This window comes from Aplidium turbinatum, chromosome 4 (genome assembly GCF_918807975.1).
Source record: "Aplidium turbinatum chromosome 4, kaAplTurb1.1, whole genome shotgun sequence".
Classification (NCBI taxonomy): Eukaryota; Metazoa; Chordata; class Ascidiacea; order Aplousobranchia; family Polyclinidae; genus Aplidium; species Aplidium turbinatum.
Window position 1 is genome coordinate 9,214,101 of NC_137475.1, and position 19,350 is coordinate 9,233,450.

General features: G+C 37.7%; 1 protein-coding gene across 1 annotated transcript in view; it reads right to left on the reverse strand.

Annotated features, from left to right (window-relative positions):
* The window catches only part of LOC145768880 (sushi, von Willebrand factor type A, EGF and pentraxin domain-containing protein 1-like), a 90,589-nt gene extending 77,592 nt beyond the window's left edge, over positions 1–12,997 (reverse strand). Inside the window, exons 1-5 of the mRNA XM_082580485.1 lie at positions 12,901–12,997; positions 11,899–12,096; positions 11,617–11,781; positions 2,447–2,644; positions 2,164–2,328 (exon numbers count right to left, since the gene is read on the reverse strand). Coding sequence (XP_082436611.1) covers positions 2,164–2,328; positions 2,447–2,644; positions 11,617–11,781; positions 11,899–12,096; positions 12,901–12,997 — 823 coding nt within the window. The remainder of the gene's footprint in view (positions 1–2,163; positions 2,329–2,446; positions 2,645–11,616; positions 11,782–11,898; positions 12,097–12,900) is intronic.
* Positions 12,998–19,350: the final 6,353 nt, after the last annotated feature.

Below are 19,350 nucleotides of genomic sequence, written 5' to 3' on the forward strand. Positions count from 1 at the left end.
GATACATTTTTATACAATAACCAAAAATACTGCACACAAAAAGAATTACAGTAGTATCCCCTTATTAAACCCACCTTGGGACCAGACGATTTTGAGCATTTTAAGGAGGGGAAGAGTTTCTGTCATTCCTATACGCACAATTGAGTATGGACGACTGTGCTAAGTTGCTAAATCTGTTAATTAACAACTCTACACAACAATCAGTTCTTTCCAGAAATTGCGTTTTTTGCAAGTTGTGTCAGCAGCAAGCTATGTTTTATAGCAAGCTTATAGGCTTCACCGCTACAACACAACCCAGTAAAATGAGATCCAGGTTAAAAGGTTTGTGACAAAACAGTCTAATGAATCGTAAAATTGTCTAAAGCAAGACAACCAGGGGCGCGGAAAGTAGGGGTGCTCAAGGGGCTGCAGCCCCCCCTAGAACAAATTCAGCCCCCCCTGGAATTTTCAAAAATTGCTTCAGCCCCCCTAGAAAGTTCTGACAATTTAAAGTAGGCCTACATAACATATTTTCAAAAATTTTTTCGAACAATAATTGCTACGATGAATCGAGTTCCTGTTACGTGTGGTCGCGCTCATCATTTGAAATAAAGAGTCGTCAATCACAGGGAGCTATACCTCGTAGTAGCGGTACTAGCCACCCTCCCTACTAAAACGGCGGTCCATCGTTTATTGGACATCATTCTGCAATATTTACATTTCATGCCTACTTCTGAACATTACAATAATAGGCTACATGATATTGTTTTGTCATGTCTGACAGACATGACAGAAGATAGTGCAATGAGAGGAGACACACATGCAAACATATTCGGCTTGGTAAAACAAACACGCACGATGCGGCTTGATTTCGCGATTGCCTGCAGCGGTGAAGTTCTTGGGGGGCTTCCCCCGTAGTTAATGTGCAATCTTCCTTGAACCAATTCTTCAGGAAGCGTGATGACCCGCAAGAGAACGTCGAATCTGTAGAAAGTCTTCAAGAAAACGTAGAAGAACTGCATTTGAACTCAACAACTAATGTGTTTTAAATAAGCTGCCTCTTTGTCAGACGTTCCCCCTTTCTATATTAACGTCGATGGACAGCTTAAATCCATAAAACAGTGTGCGTAGGCTACTTTGCACACTTCATTGTATATTTATGTAAATAGAATGCAATGATCTGAGACAATGTCTGCTGTGTTTTACTTTATTTCTGTGCGTTTAATATTAGAAAGAACTTAGGTGTATGTTGCGTATGTGATAGACGAATGTCTAGTAGACATAGGCCTAAGCAGTTCTGTAGGCTACACCAAACAACAGTACAGTTTGAACTTACGAACAATTCAAGATCCCAACCGCCGTTCGGAACGCAACTTGTTCGTAAGGTGAGGAGTTACTGTAACAGATTTAGCAACCTAGTACAGTCGTCCATACTCAATTGTGCGTATAGGAATGACAGAAACTCTTTCCCTCCTTAATATGCCCAAAATCGTCTGGTCCCGAGGTAGGCATAATAAGGGAATACTACTGTAATTATTTTTATGTACAATATTTTTGGTAATTGTTAAATAAACAAAAAAAAGTATCCTCAGCCTATTGCTTAGAGCAGTAGAAAGTAAATGAGCATTGAATTCAGAACAATCCATTGCATCTGCGATTGATTTTAAAATCGGCTTGGGTGCATCATTTTATCAAACAAATTCAAACAGTTCATACATAATGTAAAAATATGAAATATTAAGCTTGACAATCCCCTTAATCACAATGGGCTAACGCAATGCAAGGGTTTCCAATCTGGGGATCTCTAGCAATATTGGGGGTTCACAGTTTCTGAAAATCCAGTGTATTGTGTTCAATTCTTGTTTGCCAAAAAGATTAAAAACTGTATTTTCTCGCAGTCAACCAATCCTCTATCTGAGGTTGTTCTATTGCTTGCTTTCAGACGTTATTAAGAAACATGAAATGTGATAAAATCGCAACAACACCATGAAAAGACATTTTTCGTTTCAGAAGGCTGCATTAGAACAGCGAAATGAAACATATCTGGGTGTTGTCGGTTCAATTTTGCATTAAATATAATTTCTTTAAATACTTTTATGGGGCTTGCGAAGCCACGTTAATTGCTTTGAGGGGGTTGCGGTTCAAAAATAGTTGAAACCTTTTTGGCTAATGCAACGAAATTACCACCACATTCTTGGCAATTGCCCCATCGTCCTTTCACATACTCCTCATCATAAGCACACCACGGCGTCACTCCGTGATTCATGGTTGTGCATCGGTTGTGTGAGACTCCTTTGTAAGTGAACGGGAAATGACATTGTACGGTTCCATTTCCACAAAAGTGATTACCTAAACAAGCACTCAACATTATAACAAAGTCTAATTAGCCTACTTCATTATTTGTTGGGTTAACAACACGCAACAAAACGTGTCCATGCAAACAAAAGCTCAGTGAAAAAATACTCACGATTGTAACATATTGGCGGTGCAGCAGACCATGTTCCACCATTCTGGCATGTTACAGTCAGTTTGTCTGAAGTTTGATCTGCCATTATGTTTGAGTCTGATGCGCAAGTGTATGTCAATTCCTTGCCAACACTCAGCGTTTTGCTTATTGTCGATGTGACTACGTTTGAAGGAAGCTTTGGAACAAGACACTGGACAACTAAACAAATGATGGTATTGATAAAAAAAGAAAAAGCTAAATGAACATGTGGATTCAAGTTTATTTTTTGCTTTTTAAGCAAGGATAGATTGTTCTAAAATTGGCACTGTCATTTAGGCTTGGACAACTGGATAATTCTAGTTGTCTAATTTGTTGAATTGGAGCAGTGGTTCCCAACCGGGGTGCCGCGGCACCCTGGTGTGCCAATTGCAATCCTCAAGGGTGCCGCGAGATATTGCAATACTGCGGCCCATTCTTTATTTTAACCCGTTAAGTGCGGAATTTATTTATTTCTAACAAAGTTTCAGTGCGTATTAAGTTTCGCATCTCGCAGTTACTCCCGGCTCTTTTCTGAAAAGTCGCTGGCGGTAAGTAGATAATCCGCGTTATGCCTTTGTTTTCTCGCCCAGGAAAACCAGCGTGAAAGAGATTTAGACTCATTGCTGTTCTTTCCGTAAAAACGTTTAAAACGCATCATTATTGCCAGATTTCATGATTTTATTTTGCGTTTCACGACGCACAATTGGGTCTCCAAATTAGCGTATTTAGCAGATATCTTCAACCATTTAATTAAATAACGATAAAATAAAAGCACTGGGAGAAAAACTGCAAATGTGGTCCTTAAAAGTGGAGAACGGAAACTTTGACATGCTTTCACATTTCTCTAAAATGAAGAACAAAGAAGTTGTCTCATTAATAACTCAGCACCTAAAATCATTGGAAGAAAAAATTGTGAAATATTTTTCCAGTTTGTCCACAGAAAATTACGCATGGGTAAGAAATCCATTTTTACTGGACTCTCATATTGTTTTGAATCTAAAAAAGGAGAATTAATTGAAATTCATAACGATGGAAATTTTAAGCTTGTGCATAAGCAGATGTCTCTCGACAAGTTCTGGATAAAAATTCAAAATGAATATTCTTGCGTTGGAAAGAAAGCTATTGTGCTTTTGCTGCAGTTTTCCACGTCAAGGCAACCTATGTGAGAGTGAATTTTCCATCATCGAACATAAAAACTAAACAACGAGAACGACTGCTTTAGTCGAAGAAGAAAGGCGGGTGGCTTTATCGAATGTGCCCCCAGATACTATGTGACTTTGTGCAAGAAGTCAAGCCTAAATTTCACACTGACTTTTGAATAAATACATTTATTTACGCGAGCTATACTGTACAACTCATTCTATGTGTTATTTCATAGTTATTTTTAATACAGAAACCTCATAAGATTGATCCAGTTTTGCCAGGGTGCCGCAAACTATTTATCTCTTTGATAGGGTGCCGCAAGGTCAAAAAGGTTGGGAACCACTGGCAGTGGTTCCCAACCGGGGTGCCAATTGCAATGCTCAAGGGTGCCGCGAGATATTGCAATACTGCGGCCCGTTCTTCTAACTTTAACCCGCTAAGTGCGGAATTCATTTATTTCAAACCGAGTTGCAGAGCGTATTAAGTTTCGCGTCTCGCAGTTATTCCCTGCTCCTTTCTGGAGAATCGCGTAGTGGGGAAGTCGCTAACGGTAAGCCTTTGTTTTCTCGCCCAGGAAAAACAGCGTGAAAGAGATTTTGACTCTTGCTGTTCTTTCCATAAAAACATTTGAAACGCATCATTATTGCCAGGTTTCATGATTTTATTTTGCGTTTTACGGCGCACAAAGTCAAATTTTAGTGATGGATTATCAGATTGCGTGACCCAGCACGATTATAAAATTGCACGATTGTTTGCGAACCGTTGTAAACCAATCTATTCACACGCCAGCACTGGGGGGATTAACGCATGGGTAAGAAATCCATTTTTACTGGACTCTCATATTGTTTTGAATTAATTGACATACGTAACGATGGAAATTTTAATCTTATGCATAAGCAGATGCTTCTCGACGAGTTCTGGATAAAAAATCAAAATGAATATCCTTGCGTTGGAAAGAAAGCTATTGTGCTTTCGCTGCAGTTTTCCACGTCATACCTATGTGAGAGTGAATTTTCCGTATTAACAAACATAAAAACTAAAAAACGGGAAAGACTGCTTATAGCCGAGGAAGAAATGCGGGTGGTTTTATCGAATGTGCCCCCAGATATTAAGGGACTTTGTGCAAGAAGTTAAGCCCAAATTTCACACTGACTATTGAATAAATACATTTATTTACGCGAGCTATACTGTACAACTCATTCTGTGTTATTTTTAATACAGTAACCTCATAAAAAATGATCCAGTTTTGCCAGGGTGCCGCAAATTATTTATCTCTTTGATAGGGTGCCGCAAGGTCAAAAAGGTTGGGAACCACTGAATTGGAGCGAAGTATCGCTGATTTTAATTCTAATCTAATATGATAAAAACTAGTTGACTCTAACCTGTAGTCTTAAGCTAATAATTCCAGCTTGTTCAACAGTATTTTCCAGCAAACAAAAAATTGTGCTTTTATTAAGCACATGCAAGGAAAATGCAATAAAACAATTAAGATCAAAGTGTCATTCTATCGCTTAACAGTGTAAGCATATTTGTAATTTCATGTTTTTTTTTTGTTAAAAGCAAAAACTCACTTGTTTTTGAAAGAAAACATAATAAGCTTAAAAAAATTAGGGTGGCATTTTTTCTGAACATTTTTGGGCCACGAATTCCAAGATGGCGTCCAAAATGGGGCACAACAATAATTATGCAATATTTTCGCAAGTAGCCTATATAGGCTACAATTACAAATAAAATATCTGAATATATGTTTTCTGAGCCAGGAAATCTAATGGGATCATCGAATTTAGGTTTCATATATGATATACATGTGCCAAATTTTAAAATGTTGTTCGAAATACCCCCCGCGCACCCGAAACGTATGCTAAGCTATTTACGTAATTTTGTAATTTTACACAAAGGACTGTATTAACTTAAATGCATGCATTTTCACAAAGAATACGCAACTAGAAAGCCAATGAACTGATATAAATACAATGAAACTTGAATTAATGTTCGATCCTTCAAGTCGTATTACATGCGAAAGATGTAAGAAGTCTTAGGCCTTCTGATTAAATGGCAGTTATCGTTAACAACCGACATCTACGAAATTTATAATATTTATTGAATGTCAAAGAAAGCAATTCATCTTCAACTGTTCAGTCGTCATTTATCACTGGTTGGATAGTTTTGTTTTTACAGCTGAGACCACAGCCACAGACTTCTGTACATGGAATATTGTTCTTGTGGCAGCTGCACCTTCCTTCGCATCTATGTTTCCTTCGCATCTTCGCATCCAAGTATTTGGTTCTGCCAGCAAATCTCCCAGTCATATCGGAACCAGTCAGAGCATGAAAACCTAGAAGTGCAAAAGTACACTTTGGTCCCAAGTTGTTGTATATGTTTCACACACAAATGTCCCTCTTTAATCTGCCCTTTCCCGTAAGGAAAGTTTTAGACCCGGGTAAGTGTGGATACATGTAGATGAGCAACAACAAGATGTCCGAGTCTGGGGAACTGACAACCAGTTCTGTTTCATTGAGAACAGTTGGAGCGGGCAGAACAATCAAAGTGTCTGCCTCTTCTTGGCTGTGAGTCAGGAGCGAGTCTTCAATATTAACCTTTTGCGGTCCAAGAACTTCCCTGGGATGCAAAATAAAATTATGTAATATGGTCCAACACCATTCCTGGGATGATGTCTACATATCACTGCTCAACAAGGTCCAAATACGTCAGTGGGGTGCTTGTTTTGCGAAAAAATATTTTTTATCGATTTTAGATTAGAGCAATTACATTCTAGAATGTTACGAGAAATGAGGTCACCATTGTTTTACCTCTCTTATTGCAACTACTTGAAGGGTTGTTTAGCAAAGCAAGGATAGCCGGTATCTCTTGACCGTGGTGGAACGACTAGTAATGGATGGAGAGCATGGCTTCCTAATGATGGAGATCTGCCTCACTGTCCTTTCAAGCCTCAAAGTGTTGGAGCAACTTTGCCATCAGCACCAGAGACAGAGTTAGAATTCTTCCAGAGCTTTATGACAGATGAATTGCTCATGCAAATGGTCACAGCAACTAATGCATATGCAACAATTCGTTTGAGAGGAAAAGTTTTCAGTAACTGTTTAGTTTGGTATAACTGGAAAGATGTGTCCTTGACAGAGCTGAAAGCTTATCTTGGAGTGGTATTGAAAATGGCCTTGACAGAAAAAAGTAATGTAAAAGACTACTTTAGTAGAGAGTGGACAGAATACTGTCCTTTTTTTCTTGATGTTTTCTCGCGAAAAAGATTTCTGCAGATTCATTGGATGTTGCATGTACGATCACCTCAGCCAACTGTGGGACCTGTTACTCGTGGCAGCAAAATCAGTAATGTTGTCGATTATGTACAGAAAAAATGCTTGGAAAATTATACACCAGGCCAAAATGTTGCCGTTGAGAGCACTGTTGGCTTCGTAGGAAGAATTTCTTTCAAAACATATAACCCACAAAAGCCCACAAAATAGGGATTGCGCATTTACGTTCTATCGGATAGTGCAAATGGGTACATTTCCTCTTTTGAACCTTACCTTGGCACGCCAACCACTGATAGCTTGCCATATCCTTGGATGCCTTTCACGACACGAATAGTGCTACATTTGGTAGACCAAATTCTCAACAAAGCTCAAGGAGCAGGGTATCATGTTTACACCGATCGATTCTACACAAGCTGCATTCTGGCTGCACAGCTACAAGAGCGACAGGTTCATCTCACAGGGACAATTCAAAAAAACAGAGTTGGATTGCCTGAAGAAATAAAGAGATTACGGTACGTCTGAGGAACGGTGACATAAAATTCTACAGGCATCAAGATGATATGATGAGTCTGGCTTGGCAGGACAGACGACTGATTCTCATGCTAAGTACATCTCTGCATCACAGATGGGTAAAAGGTAGAGAAAAAGATGTGAAAAAGCCTGTAGTCATCAGTGATTACATCTCCAACATGGGTGCTGTTGATCGTTCAGATCATTATTGTTCTTCATATTCTTTCACCCGAAAAACTCTAAGGTGGTGGAGGAAGCTTTTCTTTTGGCTTGTAGAGGTGTGTGTTGTGAATTCGTATTTGCTCTTCAAAGAGGTGAATGGTCTTCCCAGAGCAAGACATCTGCAATTCAGGAAAAAACTGATTGTGCAGCTTGTTGGAGATATCCGACGCAATCCACACCGAGGAAGACCAAGTACCAGCGATGCAAGTGAACGACTGAACAAAAGGCCACATTTCGTATCCAAACGGCCACGTGGACATAACAGAATCTGCATGGTTTGCTCAACCAAACAAAGCAGAAAAACAACGCTATTTTTCTGTAAAACTTGCACAAGAAAACCTGGTCTCCGCCCAGGAGAATGCTTCGAAAAGTATCACACGCTTGAAAATTACAAACCCTAAACATTTTGTTGAAAATTACTGTTTTGTGGTGTTTTTGTGTGCCCTTTATTGCACCGTTTGTTATTGGTACATTAAATAAAAACATTGCTACATGCATCTACTATATGTTTTTATGTAAATATGAGCGAGGCAATGTCAAGAGGATTCACATTTATCTTGTAAAGAGTGTGTCAAGCATGCTTTATAACGAGAAAAAAAACTTTTTTTCTGCTAAACTGGGGCAAATTTTGATGGACAAAAAGGAGATTTTTTTTTTTTTTCTTAGAAAAAAGTTTAAATCTGCAATAGGCATACTGAAATCTATCGGAAAAAAGCAAAAAAAAAATTGGACCTGTACGGACCAAAACCGGAAAAAAAAAATTGGACCGCAAAAGGTTAGCATTGCCCTTGGTTTGTGTTTCCGATGTCACCAGTAGTTTTTTCAGTCTGTTGTTGGAGCTCTTGCTGTGATGTACATTGTATAACCTTTTCAGCTAAATACTCGGTCAGTTCTCCTTTGGTGCGGATACTTGAGAGAAAGTCCTTCAGGGAAATATTCTGGATTAAAGTGTTGTCTTTCACGTGGTAATATGTTGGCTTTCCCTTGGTCTCCTTTGTCCGCATTTGTTGCTTGAGTGATGTTTCGATGTACCGGTCAAACACTAACCTGATCTCATCATGCTATGTACCCATGTTACAAATTATCTGAGGAAAGGCTTCGGCAAAGTCTTGGCATGTTTTCATTTGTTCCGTTTTGGTAACTGCGTTTACCATAGCCCTCCCATCAATGATGATCACTTGGTGAGTTGTCAGTTCATCTGGTATGTCCACAGTGGTATATTCAACTGCTGTGTCTGTCATCTTTAAAGGTACTTGGAATGAATGGTTGTCAGACCGCTGAGTAACAGTTACCTCAATCCTGTCAACTTGTACCCGTTGTCTGTTACTACCGGTATCCAGCAGCTTCTCAAGATGACGGAGTATTGATGCCTTATCATATGCCAACAGGAGGGATCTATCTGAAGCAAACAGGGATCGGGGCACCACACCAAACTCATACGTTCTGATGCATTCCTTGAGGTCCATCTCCGGTCGACTTCTTGATATTACAATGAAACGCTGCAACAGTCCTCGCTCTTCTTTAATTTTGATTACCTTGTCTCCCATGCTGATTTTTGCAATTGCATTGGCACTTTCGAATATGGACAGTTTCTTTCTGGTCATTTTGTCCCACACGGAAAGTTTTCCTTCTACAAGACGTTCACTCGTTCAGTGACGAAACTTTCGAAAATCTGTTGCCCAATCTCATCACGCCGAAGGATGTCGTCGGTAGCGGTTTCATTCATAACTGCTTTGGTGAGCAAATTGTAAATTTTATCTTCGTCAGAGGATTCAAATGGGTTTCTATGCTCGTGAAATACTACGCTGAGTTTGATAGCATTTTGCGTCATTCGGGAGAGTTTTCCTCCTGTGAGCTCATGGTGTTGCGTTCTCTTTACCTTGCTACCAGAGTAGTACTTTTTCTCAAAATCATGCTGCAAATTTGAGAGTTCGGATGCAATGAGAAAGCATTTGTCCAGTGACTTTTGATTCTGTGTAATTCCAACTATGCCTCCAATAACCTTGAGTTCACGATTTTCTTGTTCAATCCCGTGGTCTGCACCTATTGATGTGAATCCAGCAACACCTTTGGTTACGCAGAAATTCCCTTTCATGAACTCTGCCAAGATCTCTGGGTGCTCTTTTTCTGCTTGCTGCATTGTAGAAATGTAAAGTGGTAAAAGGCGTGCATAATTTAAATGATCATAGGCAATAGTGGTTTATTTGTGCATCACATGTTATCATTAGACACTCTGACTACTCGCAGACTGTTTGCTTCACAAATCATCGCCAGAAACTATTTCTACATAAAAAGCAGCCACTATGAGTTCTTCAATTTATTAAAAATCTTTAACAGCCTGTTTCGCCCTTTACTCCGGCATCACTTCTTTGTTATTTTTACCCAGCAGCCTGAGTAAACCTGTAAAAACCGTTATACAAGCTTGGGTTCTCTCTGGTAGCCTACTGTCATTCATCTATGACGTCACAAATTATGAAAAACAGCTGAGTAAAATGATTCAATAAGCTTTCTGTATGTGCGTCACAAAGTAACTTTGTTACAAAGTATTACGTCATAAATAACTTTTGTAAGTTTTTTACTGTTAATGAATTGGGCCAAAATTTCATTTTGGCCATTTTGATAGGCGATTTCAGGTCATCTTTATTGTATCATCTGACAAAATCAAGAAAGTTTTTGCTTTTAACAAAAAAAAACACGAAACCTTTTTTAATGACAAATGTGCCACACTATAACCCTATCTTAATACGAGCTGTGTTCGTACGCGAAAAGCACGTTATGGGCTATCTTAGCCAAGTGGTAATTAATCGCTAATAACAGGAGCTATGAAAATCACAGAGCCAAAATATTTTACAAGATAATAGCCATGTGTATTGTAGAAACTAAATTTTTACCTAACAAATTTATTGAAATAAAGTGTTTGAGATGAAAAATCGTCAAAAAGTCGGTTTTTATTTAATTTCCCGAAAATAGCTTTAAAATTGAAATTTTTGAATTATAACATAAAGTAATGCTAATCTAAACAAAAAATTACTTTTGCTCATAAATATAAGCCATTTTTAGGCGTTTTTACATTTCAAAGTAATTGCACTAACATTTATATTGCACTAACATTAACATATAAAAAACAATGAAAACTATTAATACTACAAAAAGTGCTCAATGCCAAGCAAAAAGGCAAAGCAGAGCGAATTAATTTGATTTAACATTAACATATATATAACTAACATTGCACGAAAATGACTAGTCATCTGAGACGAAATGCTTGTTGTGAAGGGCAGGAAGGTAGAAAAATGACTAATTTAGGTTTAGAAAATTCGCAAAGAATAAAAACTAAAAGTCAAGAAATTTCACATTTCTAGAATATTTCCTTCTGTAAAATATTTCAGTACTAGAGTGGGGCGTCCTCATAAAGCCCCGTGTCGCTACAAATAGGGTTAAAAACTCGATTTATTCATCAATGTTTGTACTTTACGTCACAATGGCTATTATGACTCTTTAAGTTTTGTTGCTGTGATGGTAGAAAGACTCTGGATAAAAGTTCCTGAAGTTCTGAAGCTTGCTTATGCTTAGTGGTTGAAAAGTTTTTACAGCAGTTGGGAGAAAAACGAAAGCAATACTTGTGTCATTCCTCGAATATGTGGCTATGCTGCCTGATAAAAGAAATTGTCAAGCTTAATGTTTTGTCTGTTTATAACATATTTAAATTAAATCAATTAATTTTTTCCAGATTCATAATAACTGGATAGCAGTATCAAAAGAGAGTGCTCAACTAGCTCAGTGCCAGGAGCAAGATTAAAATAATGAAAACTATTAATACTACAAAAAGTGCTCAATGCTAAGCAAAAAAGCAAAGCAGAACGAATTAAATCAAATAAATAATTAAATTGATTTAATTCGCTCTGCTTTGCTTTTTGCTTAGCATTGAGCACTTTTTGTAGTATTAATAGTTTTCATTGTTTTACATATTTAAATTATATTATTTTTATGCTAATACAATAAAATTACCACCACATTCTTGGCAATTTCCCCATCGCCCTGTTATATGTTCCTCGTCATACGAACACCATGGAGTCACTCCGTGATTCCTAGTTGTGCATCGGTTGTATGAGACTTCTTTGAAAGTGAATGGGAAGTGACATCGTACGGTTCCATTTCCGCAAATGTGATCACCTAAATAATTGCTCACCAAGGTAACAAGTTCTGAAGAATTCATTATTTTGGGTTTACATGCAGCAAAACTTGTCTACAAACATTAGCTCAATGAAAAATAATATAGACTATACTCACGATTGTAACACACTGGTGGTGCAGCAGACCATGTGCCGTCATTCTGGCATGTTACGGTCAGTTTGTCTGAAGTTTGATCTGCCATTATGTACGAGTCTGATGCGCAAATGTATGTCAATTCCTCGCCAATACTCAGAGTTGTGCTAATTGTGGATATGATTACGTTTGAAGCATGGTTTGGAACAAGACACTGGACATCTGAATAAAAAATTATTGTATTGATAAAAGAAGAAAAAACTAGAAGAACATGTGTGCTCACTACTCAAGTGTATTTTTGCTTCTTTAAGCGAATGTTTTCGCTGAGCTGTTTACACTGGAGCTTATTTTTTCATGTTTGCACGTGTTCAATGATGGCGCTAAAACTTCAGTTAGCGGCACACAGCTCAATTATTTTAAATAAGCAATAATTTAAGAATGCTTTAGGGACAAAACATTACGGGACGCGCAACTTTGTTGTTCTGCAAACATTAGAAGGGTCAATTGCCAATTTGACATATTTCTTACGCTTTGCTGTTGGCTTGCTTTCAACTAAAAACCTTAAATTGGTAGGCTACTTTAAAACAAACTTCACTTTTCTTATAAAATCTGTAAGAAGTATATTATTTTGTAAATCAGAAAAAAGTAGCCTAACCCTTGTGTCACGGATAAGCCAAAAGCGGATGTAGTTTCGCATCCAGTTCAGTTCAGTTCAGTTCAGTTGTTTTTTTATTTCTGACCATCATATCAAAACAATACACATCAACATAGCAAAGGTCAAGAAAAATCCCTAGCTTGCTTAACCAAGAAAACAGTCATAATGTAGACGAACCTTTATACGGCGCAGTGCATATTTTTGATGAGAAAGGCTTTGGCGTTCCGTGACAGCAGCTCGATTTAAAAAAAATTATTCTTATCAGCCTTCACAAAATTGTTCTCGCGACATCACTGCTGCACATTTTGTGTTGATGATATTGTGCACAGTTACTTTTTACGCAGAAATTGAAAAACTTTAAACAAACTCACGTGGTACTTTTTGGTTGCTGATAGTTGCAGCAGTGAACACAGCAACATTAGCAACTGCAACTGCCACAGCTAAGAAGACATTCAATTTTGAATTCATTGTAAAGACCTCTTGGATGGCATATAGGCTTCTTGCAAATTCTTTGCTTGAATAAAAATATAACTTATATATCAACAATTGCAAAAAGATATGAATTAGGTAATTTGCATAGGCTATAAAGCAACAAAACGTAAGCTAGACCTATATACTAAACTGGAAAAAAAGGGCGTTCAGAGGTAAAACGCTTATGCCTTGTTTTCTCTAATATGTTCATAACATGTATTTCCGCCATTATTAGGTATGCATGTAGGCTATTGTGGGTAAGGACATAATAGTTATTGTTTGCGCTTATACATATTTTAAAAGTCTTTTTTAGGCAAACAATTTGTCTAAAATTTAAATGCTGAAACAAAATTTGCACTTTTGCTTCTCTGAAAAATATATTCGGAAATAATCTTAAGACATGGATAAGTTAACTTGTAACAGTCAACCTGACTGCAGATACACCAACTATAAGAACATTTACTCATAAAAAAAATGCGCTCGGAGTTGGGTGGTTTATTGGTACCACTTGCAGAGCATATGGCCACATTTCGGACTTACATAACCAAGTCAAAGCTACAGTAAATTTTTTCAATCACAAGTTAGTAAGCAGCTTTAATTTTACATTTTCTTTTGTAGTTCTTTGCTATGATGATTAATGAAAACATTTTCCACTTGAAAAAATATATGAACTCATTGGAAATAGTATAAAAAGCAAAAAAAGTGACTAAAAAAAACAATTAAAAAAGCGTTTTGTATCGTTCCCAATTGTTTGTGTTTTTTACGCATAATAAGATCGGAAAAAATGAAATTATCATTTGTTTGGGTGACTGTGGGAATCTTTAACTTTGGACTTAGAAAGCTTATTTAAGAAAGTTTCTTCTTTTCACTCTTCTAGCTCATTGCACTCATAAAATGTAGCTTTTTGACAAAACACACTACGTAGAACGGCGGAGATATTTTTTGACACTTAAGGGATTTTTTTGTAGAAAAAAAAATTTCTGAATTTTGGCAACAAGGTCAGAGATTGGCAACAGATAAGTTTGTGCATATTCGAGAGACTTTCGAAGTCTTTACTTCTAACAACTTAAACAACTACGCACTGCGATGGAACCTAATCATTGACGAACAGTTAGTTGTTCTCAACGAAAAGCAGATGCCCGTTTATTCTTTTAGTGCCTAATGAGCCAGACAAATTTGGCATTCAGTTTTGGATTTTAGCAAAAGTCAGATTCAAGGACGGTACGTTTGCAATTGTTCGCCTTAAGCAGCAAAATTAGCCGTCTTGAGTTGATCTTGCAACTAATTGGTGATCTGAGTGTCTTTGCAGACAAATTAATACGCAAAAATCAGACATAACAAAACTGAGGAAGAACTTCCCAGATCTTCCAGAAAGCAACGAACCTGATTTAACATTAAATTGCGTTCCTTAGTTGGTAACTTATGTTTATTTTTTGATTTCATTTAATTAGCCTACTCACACCGAGTGATTATTTGAAATCTCCATTCAAACAAAATTTCGTGCGGCTCGGTATTGAAATTGTCTATACAAACCATTTGCAAGACAGTTAGGCTACATAGGGCCAACAACCTGTTCAACCGATATCATAAAAATTTTGTTTTTCATTTCTTAATTCATTATTTAAATTAGCGCCGTCGAACCTAAAATAAGAACCACTGTTTCAGAAGCTAAAAAACATTATTTTTTCAATTTATTGCATAGTTAGGCTACTACTAATTTTAAATTAGACTACATCTTATTTTTACAACTCGATACCGTTTTCAAGACCTATACTGACTCAAGAATTTTTTTTAAAGATGTATAATTTTTGTTTCATAGCAACGTCTTTTAAATCGTTGAAGATGAGTTGTCAAATCACTACGCAATCACACGGTTTTTTGTATCAAGAATCTTTTGATTTTAACACAATTGTTTAGTTGTAATAACCACGCAGGTTTCATCCGTTGCTCTGTGGGATAATAAAAACAGTCGAAGTTCTTGAGAGAACATGGCGTTCATTTACAAGAACATGCTATTCTTCACAATAAACAAAGGGAGTTAGCGAGGATATAATTGCCTTTGAGAACAAGACAAACTCTTCCATTTTACAATAAGTAGTAAGAACAAAGCACATTGTCACGAAAAACATTTATTGAAGAAAACAAAAGAATAATCACGATAACAAAGCCAAAGTTGGTGTTCTTGTTGAATAAAAAAAACAAAAGTTTAATTCCAACCAGAATGAAACGATGTATCTTTAGGAGAAAAGTGTTGTTTTTTTCTGCACAGTAGCCTTACAATCATATTACTCACTAATTCATTAATCTGATGAATGATAAAGTCGATGTATCGTATGCACCACAGTAGGCTACCAGACCAAGTGTGCATTGAAAGTTTGGTTATTTTAAAGTGAAACTGACAAGGCTGAACAGAATCGTTAAGAGGATAATTTGTTCCAAGTACCAATGAGATCCGCGGCATTCAAATTCAATTTCAAAAGTCCAATTTTTTTTCTCTAAAGGACGCTGTCTTAAACTTGAATCATTAAACGTACCTTCAAAACATAACCCTGTATTTTCTGCACAATTTAAAACAGCGTGTTTTAGAATTGGACCTTTAAGTCTAAAGATATTGGCACTTCATGTTCACACATTTAGCTCTTTACTGCCAGTAGTAGTAAAAATGTAATTTGAGTTGTTGATTGATTGATTGATTGAATTTTTATCTTTGGACTGGGGGAGCTTCTTGCAAAGCTTAATCCTGGCAGTTTTATAGCATATTTGTAGAGAATTTTGGACTTTTGAATTTATATGGAATTTTGTGTTTAGGCCTACGTTATCATCAAAATGTTTTTTTTTGTGCATATGTTGTTGTTGAAGCGCAGGAACGTTTCAACATTTTATTTTATATTTTCTCTTGCAAGCTTATTTAAAATGGCAAAATCGTAATTTCCGTAGGGTGGCAATTGACTAGTAGACCGTATGGTCGTCTCGTTGTCTTCCTGTCGGTATGGAAACTTGTGTAACTTTTGTATTGTGTATATTGCATATTTCAAACATGTACCTATGTTCCTGTTACTGACAAATAAAACATTGATTGCTTGATATTTGTAGAGACTTTGAATCACTTACGCAGGCCCGGTCACCGAGACTGACAGAGAAGAGTTTCCGATTGTTGAAGGGTTGTAGCGGGGAATTATTCCATCTATTATATGCCACTGAATGGAGAGCAGTCCTTAAACGTGGGTTCCTCAAGCGCACAGCCCTAGAGTCGAACCAGCGCCGTTTGATTTTAAAAAAGCTTCGTTCCAGAAGTGACGCGCAAATCAATTGAGCTATCGGGGAGGACAGTTGTCTTGGCAACCACTCAACCGATTCAAATAGAAGTTGGATAGTCCCCTTTTCTGATGTAATAGATTTTTATTTTTTGGCATTATTTACTTTATATTGCCAATAGAGGTCAAGATGTGTTTCCCTAACGCGCCATAACTGATCGTTGTAGCAAGCGTTTACTTTACAAATATTGAAAGCATCCGTTTCCGATATACTGTATTAGGTTAGGCTACATGGCTGGCCTGTAGGCCTACATGTGTTTTTTGTTTATTTTTTTATAGACCTTTTCGACTGTCAACCAATGAAGCGTGACGCGGAAAACAAACCACTTCACGAGCTGAGTTCATAGTAAGTTTGTAAAGCACACTTTTAGACAAGGTATGGAGTTGATTTCGTTTTTTCCATCTTCCATCTTGAGATTCTTTTTCCAACCTATTTCTATTCCGTCACAGAAATTTTCTATTTCATATAGGCTACCGTTCCATCTTAATTTTTTTCATTTTCTATCAGCAAATTTGTAGTTTCTGCATTGTATATACCAGGGGTCCTCAATCACCGTGTCAAGACTCAGTGCAGGCTCGCAATATGGTCTTTACCGGGTCGCGAAAACATTCAATCAAAAGGGCAGTCAGGAGTGTGAGTTGGTTGAAAGTATGCCCTTGGCCATCAAATAAATTGATTACAGTAAAAGCAATCACAATCATACACTTAATACGTATGAAGCTTACCTATAACCGGTTGTATATCTATCAAAGCAGTGACGAGTCCAAGGACGTGTTTTTGTGAACCAACCCAACAAACTGTTCACTTGAAGCGGTTGACTGTCTCGTATCATAAGTATAAGCCTTGTTACTCAACGCAACAAACAGTTTATCAGCTTCATTTTTTAAACATAAATCGATTTCGCTATCACAGCAGTAGCAAATGAGAAAAAGTAGCCTAAGTTGAAAAACTTTAAATCAGACTGTTAATGAAAAATGAACAGTCTGACAAAAATCTTCGAAATCAAATTTTCTTTGTTTTTCAACATGTGACGAATGATGAAGTTAAAACCTATTGTGTCATCTGAGGAAAAGAGAAAAGAAAGCATAAAAATCTAATTTTTAGAAAAAATTATTTAAACGTTCGCCCAAAGTTAGAAAAACCTGGAAATTTCTGCAAAATGTGACAAATCAGGCCGTAGGCTATCTTTAGGTGGCCATGCGCCAGCATATGGTTAGGGACTGTAATCACGCAAACAACTGTCGTCAATGTGGGCCTAACAACGATAGGAAACACATATGAAACACTTTTTTCTTCTGCATGATTTTTATGTGACGTCACGTGATTCTCTGGATTCGATCGGCAAAGATGATGCTGGTGCCAGAGTTCCTGTGCGTAATGTTAAGATTGGAAATGTTAAAGCAGCCTTTAACCGCGTTACTGCTGCTCGTGTTTTGAATCCAATGACGGGTAAATCGAAGTTGGTGTATTGTAAGTATGATCCTGGTTCGCAGTTAACGTTTGTTTCGAGTGATTTGGTGTGCGAACTTGGCCTTAAACCGTACGATAAAGCATCGTTTAAAATGGATACTCTGGCTGGTCAGAAAGCTACTTGTGCTGACCTTGTTAAACTCAACATCAAGTCGTTAGAAACGGATGAACTGTTTTGTGATATAACTTCGGGGGTTACCCAGCTTGGGCTGACGATGTTAAAACTTTACCGCATAAGCAGGATTTAAGTGGTTTCCGTCATTTTCATGACGTGAATATGTTTCATTTGAATGATTGTAGTACCATAGATGTACTGATTGGCAACGACAACGCTTATTTGATGTGGGCTAAAGAAAAGCGTGTTGGTAAAAATCGTAGTGAACCGCATGCTTCACTCACTCCTCTCGGTTGGTTGGCTTGTGGTGGTAAGTCACCATTAGATGAAAGCGTTGCTAACGTGTGCAGAGTGCAGACGTCTTCAGAGTCGAATGTCATATCTGGCTTTCAGCGTAAAATTGAGTCTCGTGATATGGAAATAGCAGACCTGTACAAAGTCATTCAGGATTTGATGTTGCAAAATGAAACCTGTGAATTGTTTGGCAATGACATTTTGTGACGTCACAATTAAAAAAGCGCATTGTTTACGATGGCAAGTCTGAATTTCGAGGAACTTGTCTTAATGTTTTCGTGTCCTGATTTGTTAAACCCTCTGTCAGATCTCTTGGCTAGATTTCGGCTTAGTGGATTTGGTTTCGTGGCCGATATGACCAAGTACTTTTTTCACATTTTGGACACTTCAATACGCAAGCCCAATTTCATTGAACTGCTTACGTACACAGGCAGTGCCGTTCGGATCGTGAACGAACGCCCTTTGGTACCTTTGAGTGACGACCCTAGGGATTTTACTGTCATCACCCCTGCCTCACTGTTGACCCCATATTTAGACCCATACTGTGCTGTTGGGCAACCACATGATCGTGACCAACTAAGAGATTATCGGCTCAATTTGTCACTTTCTCAGCAGTTTTGGAGTAAATGGGTCGATTTTTACTTGCCAGGCTTCAGGGCCGAAAAAAATGGTTAAAAATGGCCGAGAATTTGGAGCCTGGTTAACTTGTAGTGGTGGGTTCTCTCCAAGACATTGGTAAACGTGGGAAGTATCAACTTGGGAGGGTGCATGAGGTAGTTCCACAAATTAGGAAAGGGAAGCCTGTGGTTCGTAGAGCTAAAGTTGCCGTCTGCAACTATGATGAGAGTACGGGGGAAGTGAAAGTAGACTATGTGTTGAGGGATATTTCGTGCCTCGCCCCCTTAAAGAATAGCCTGCTTAAGTGTTAGGATTTGAGCCTAGTTTTGTCTGCGGTGGTCGACACTTGTCTGAGCCCAGAACAGTCGGTTATTATCGCAATCATTGTATATAGCGTGTAGCCTACCTATGGTACCGATTTCATGTATCGTCGCATATTATTCTTATTGTTGTTCATTTATTGCATGCCCTTTATATTTGCGTATTAACTTAAACGTGAGTGTTTTTATTTATTGGCTCAAGATTGTCCTTAAATTCC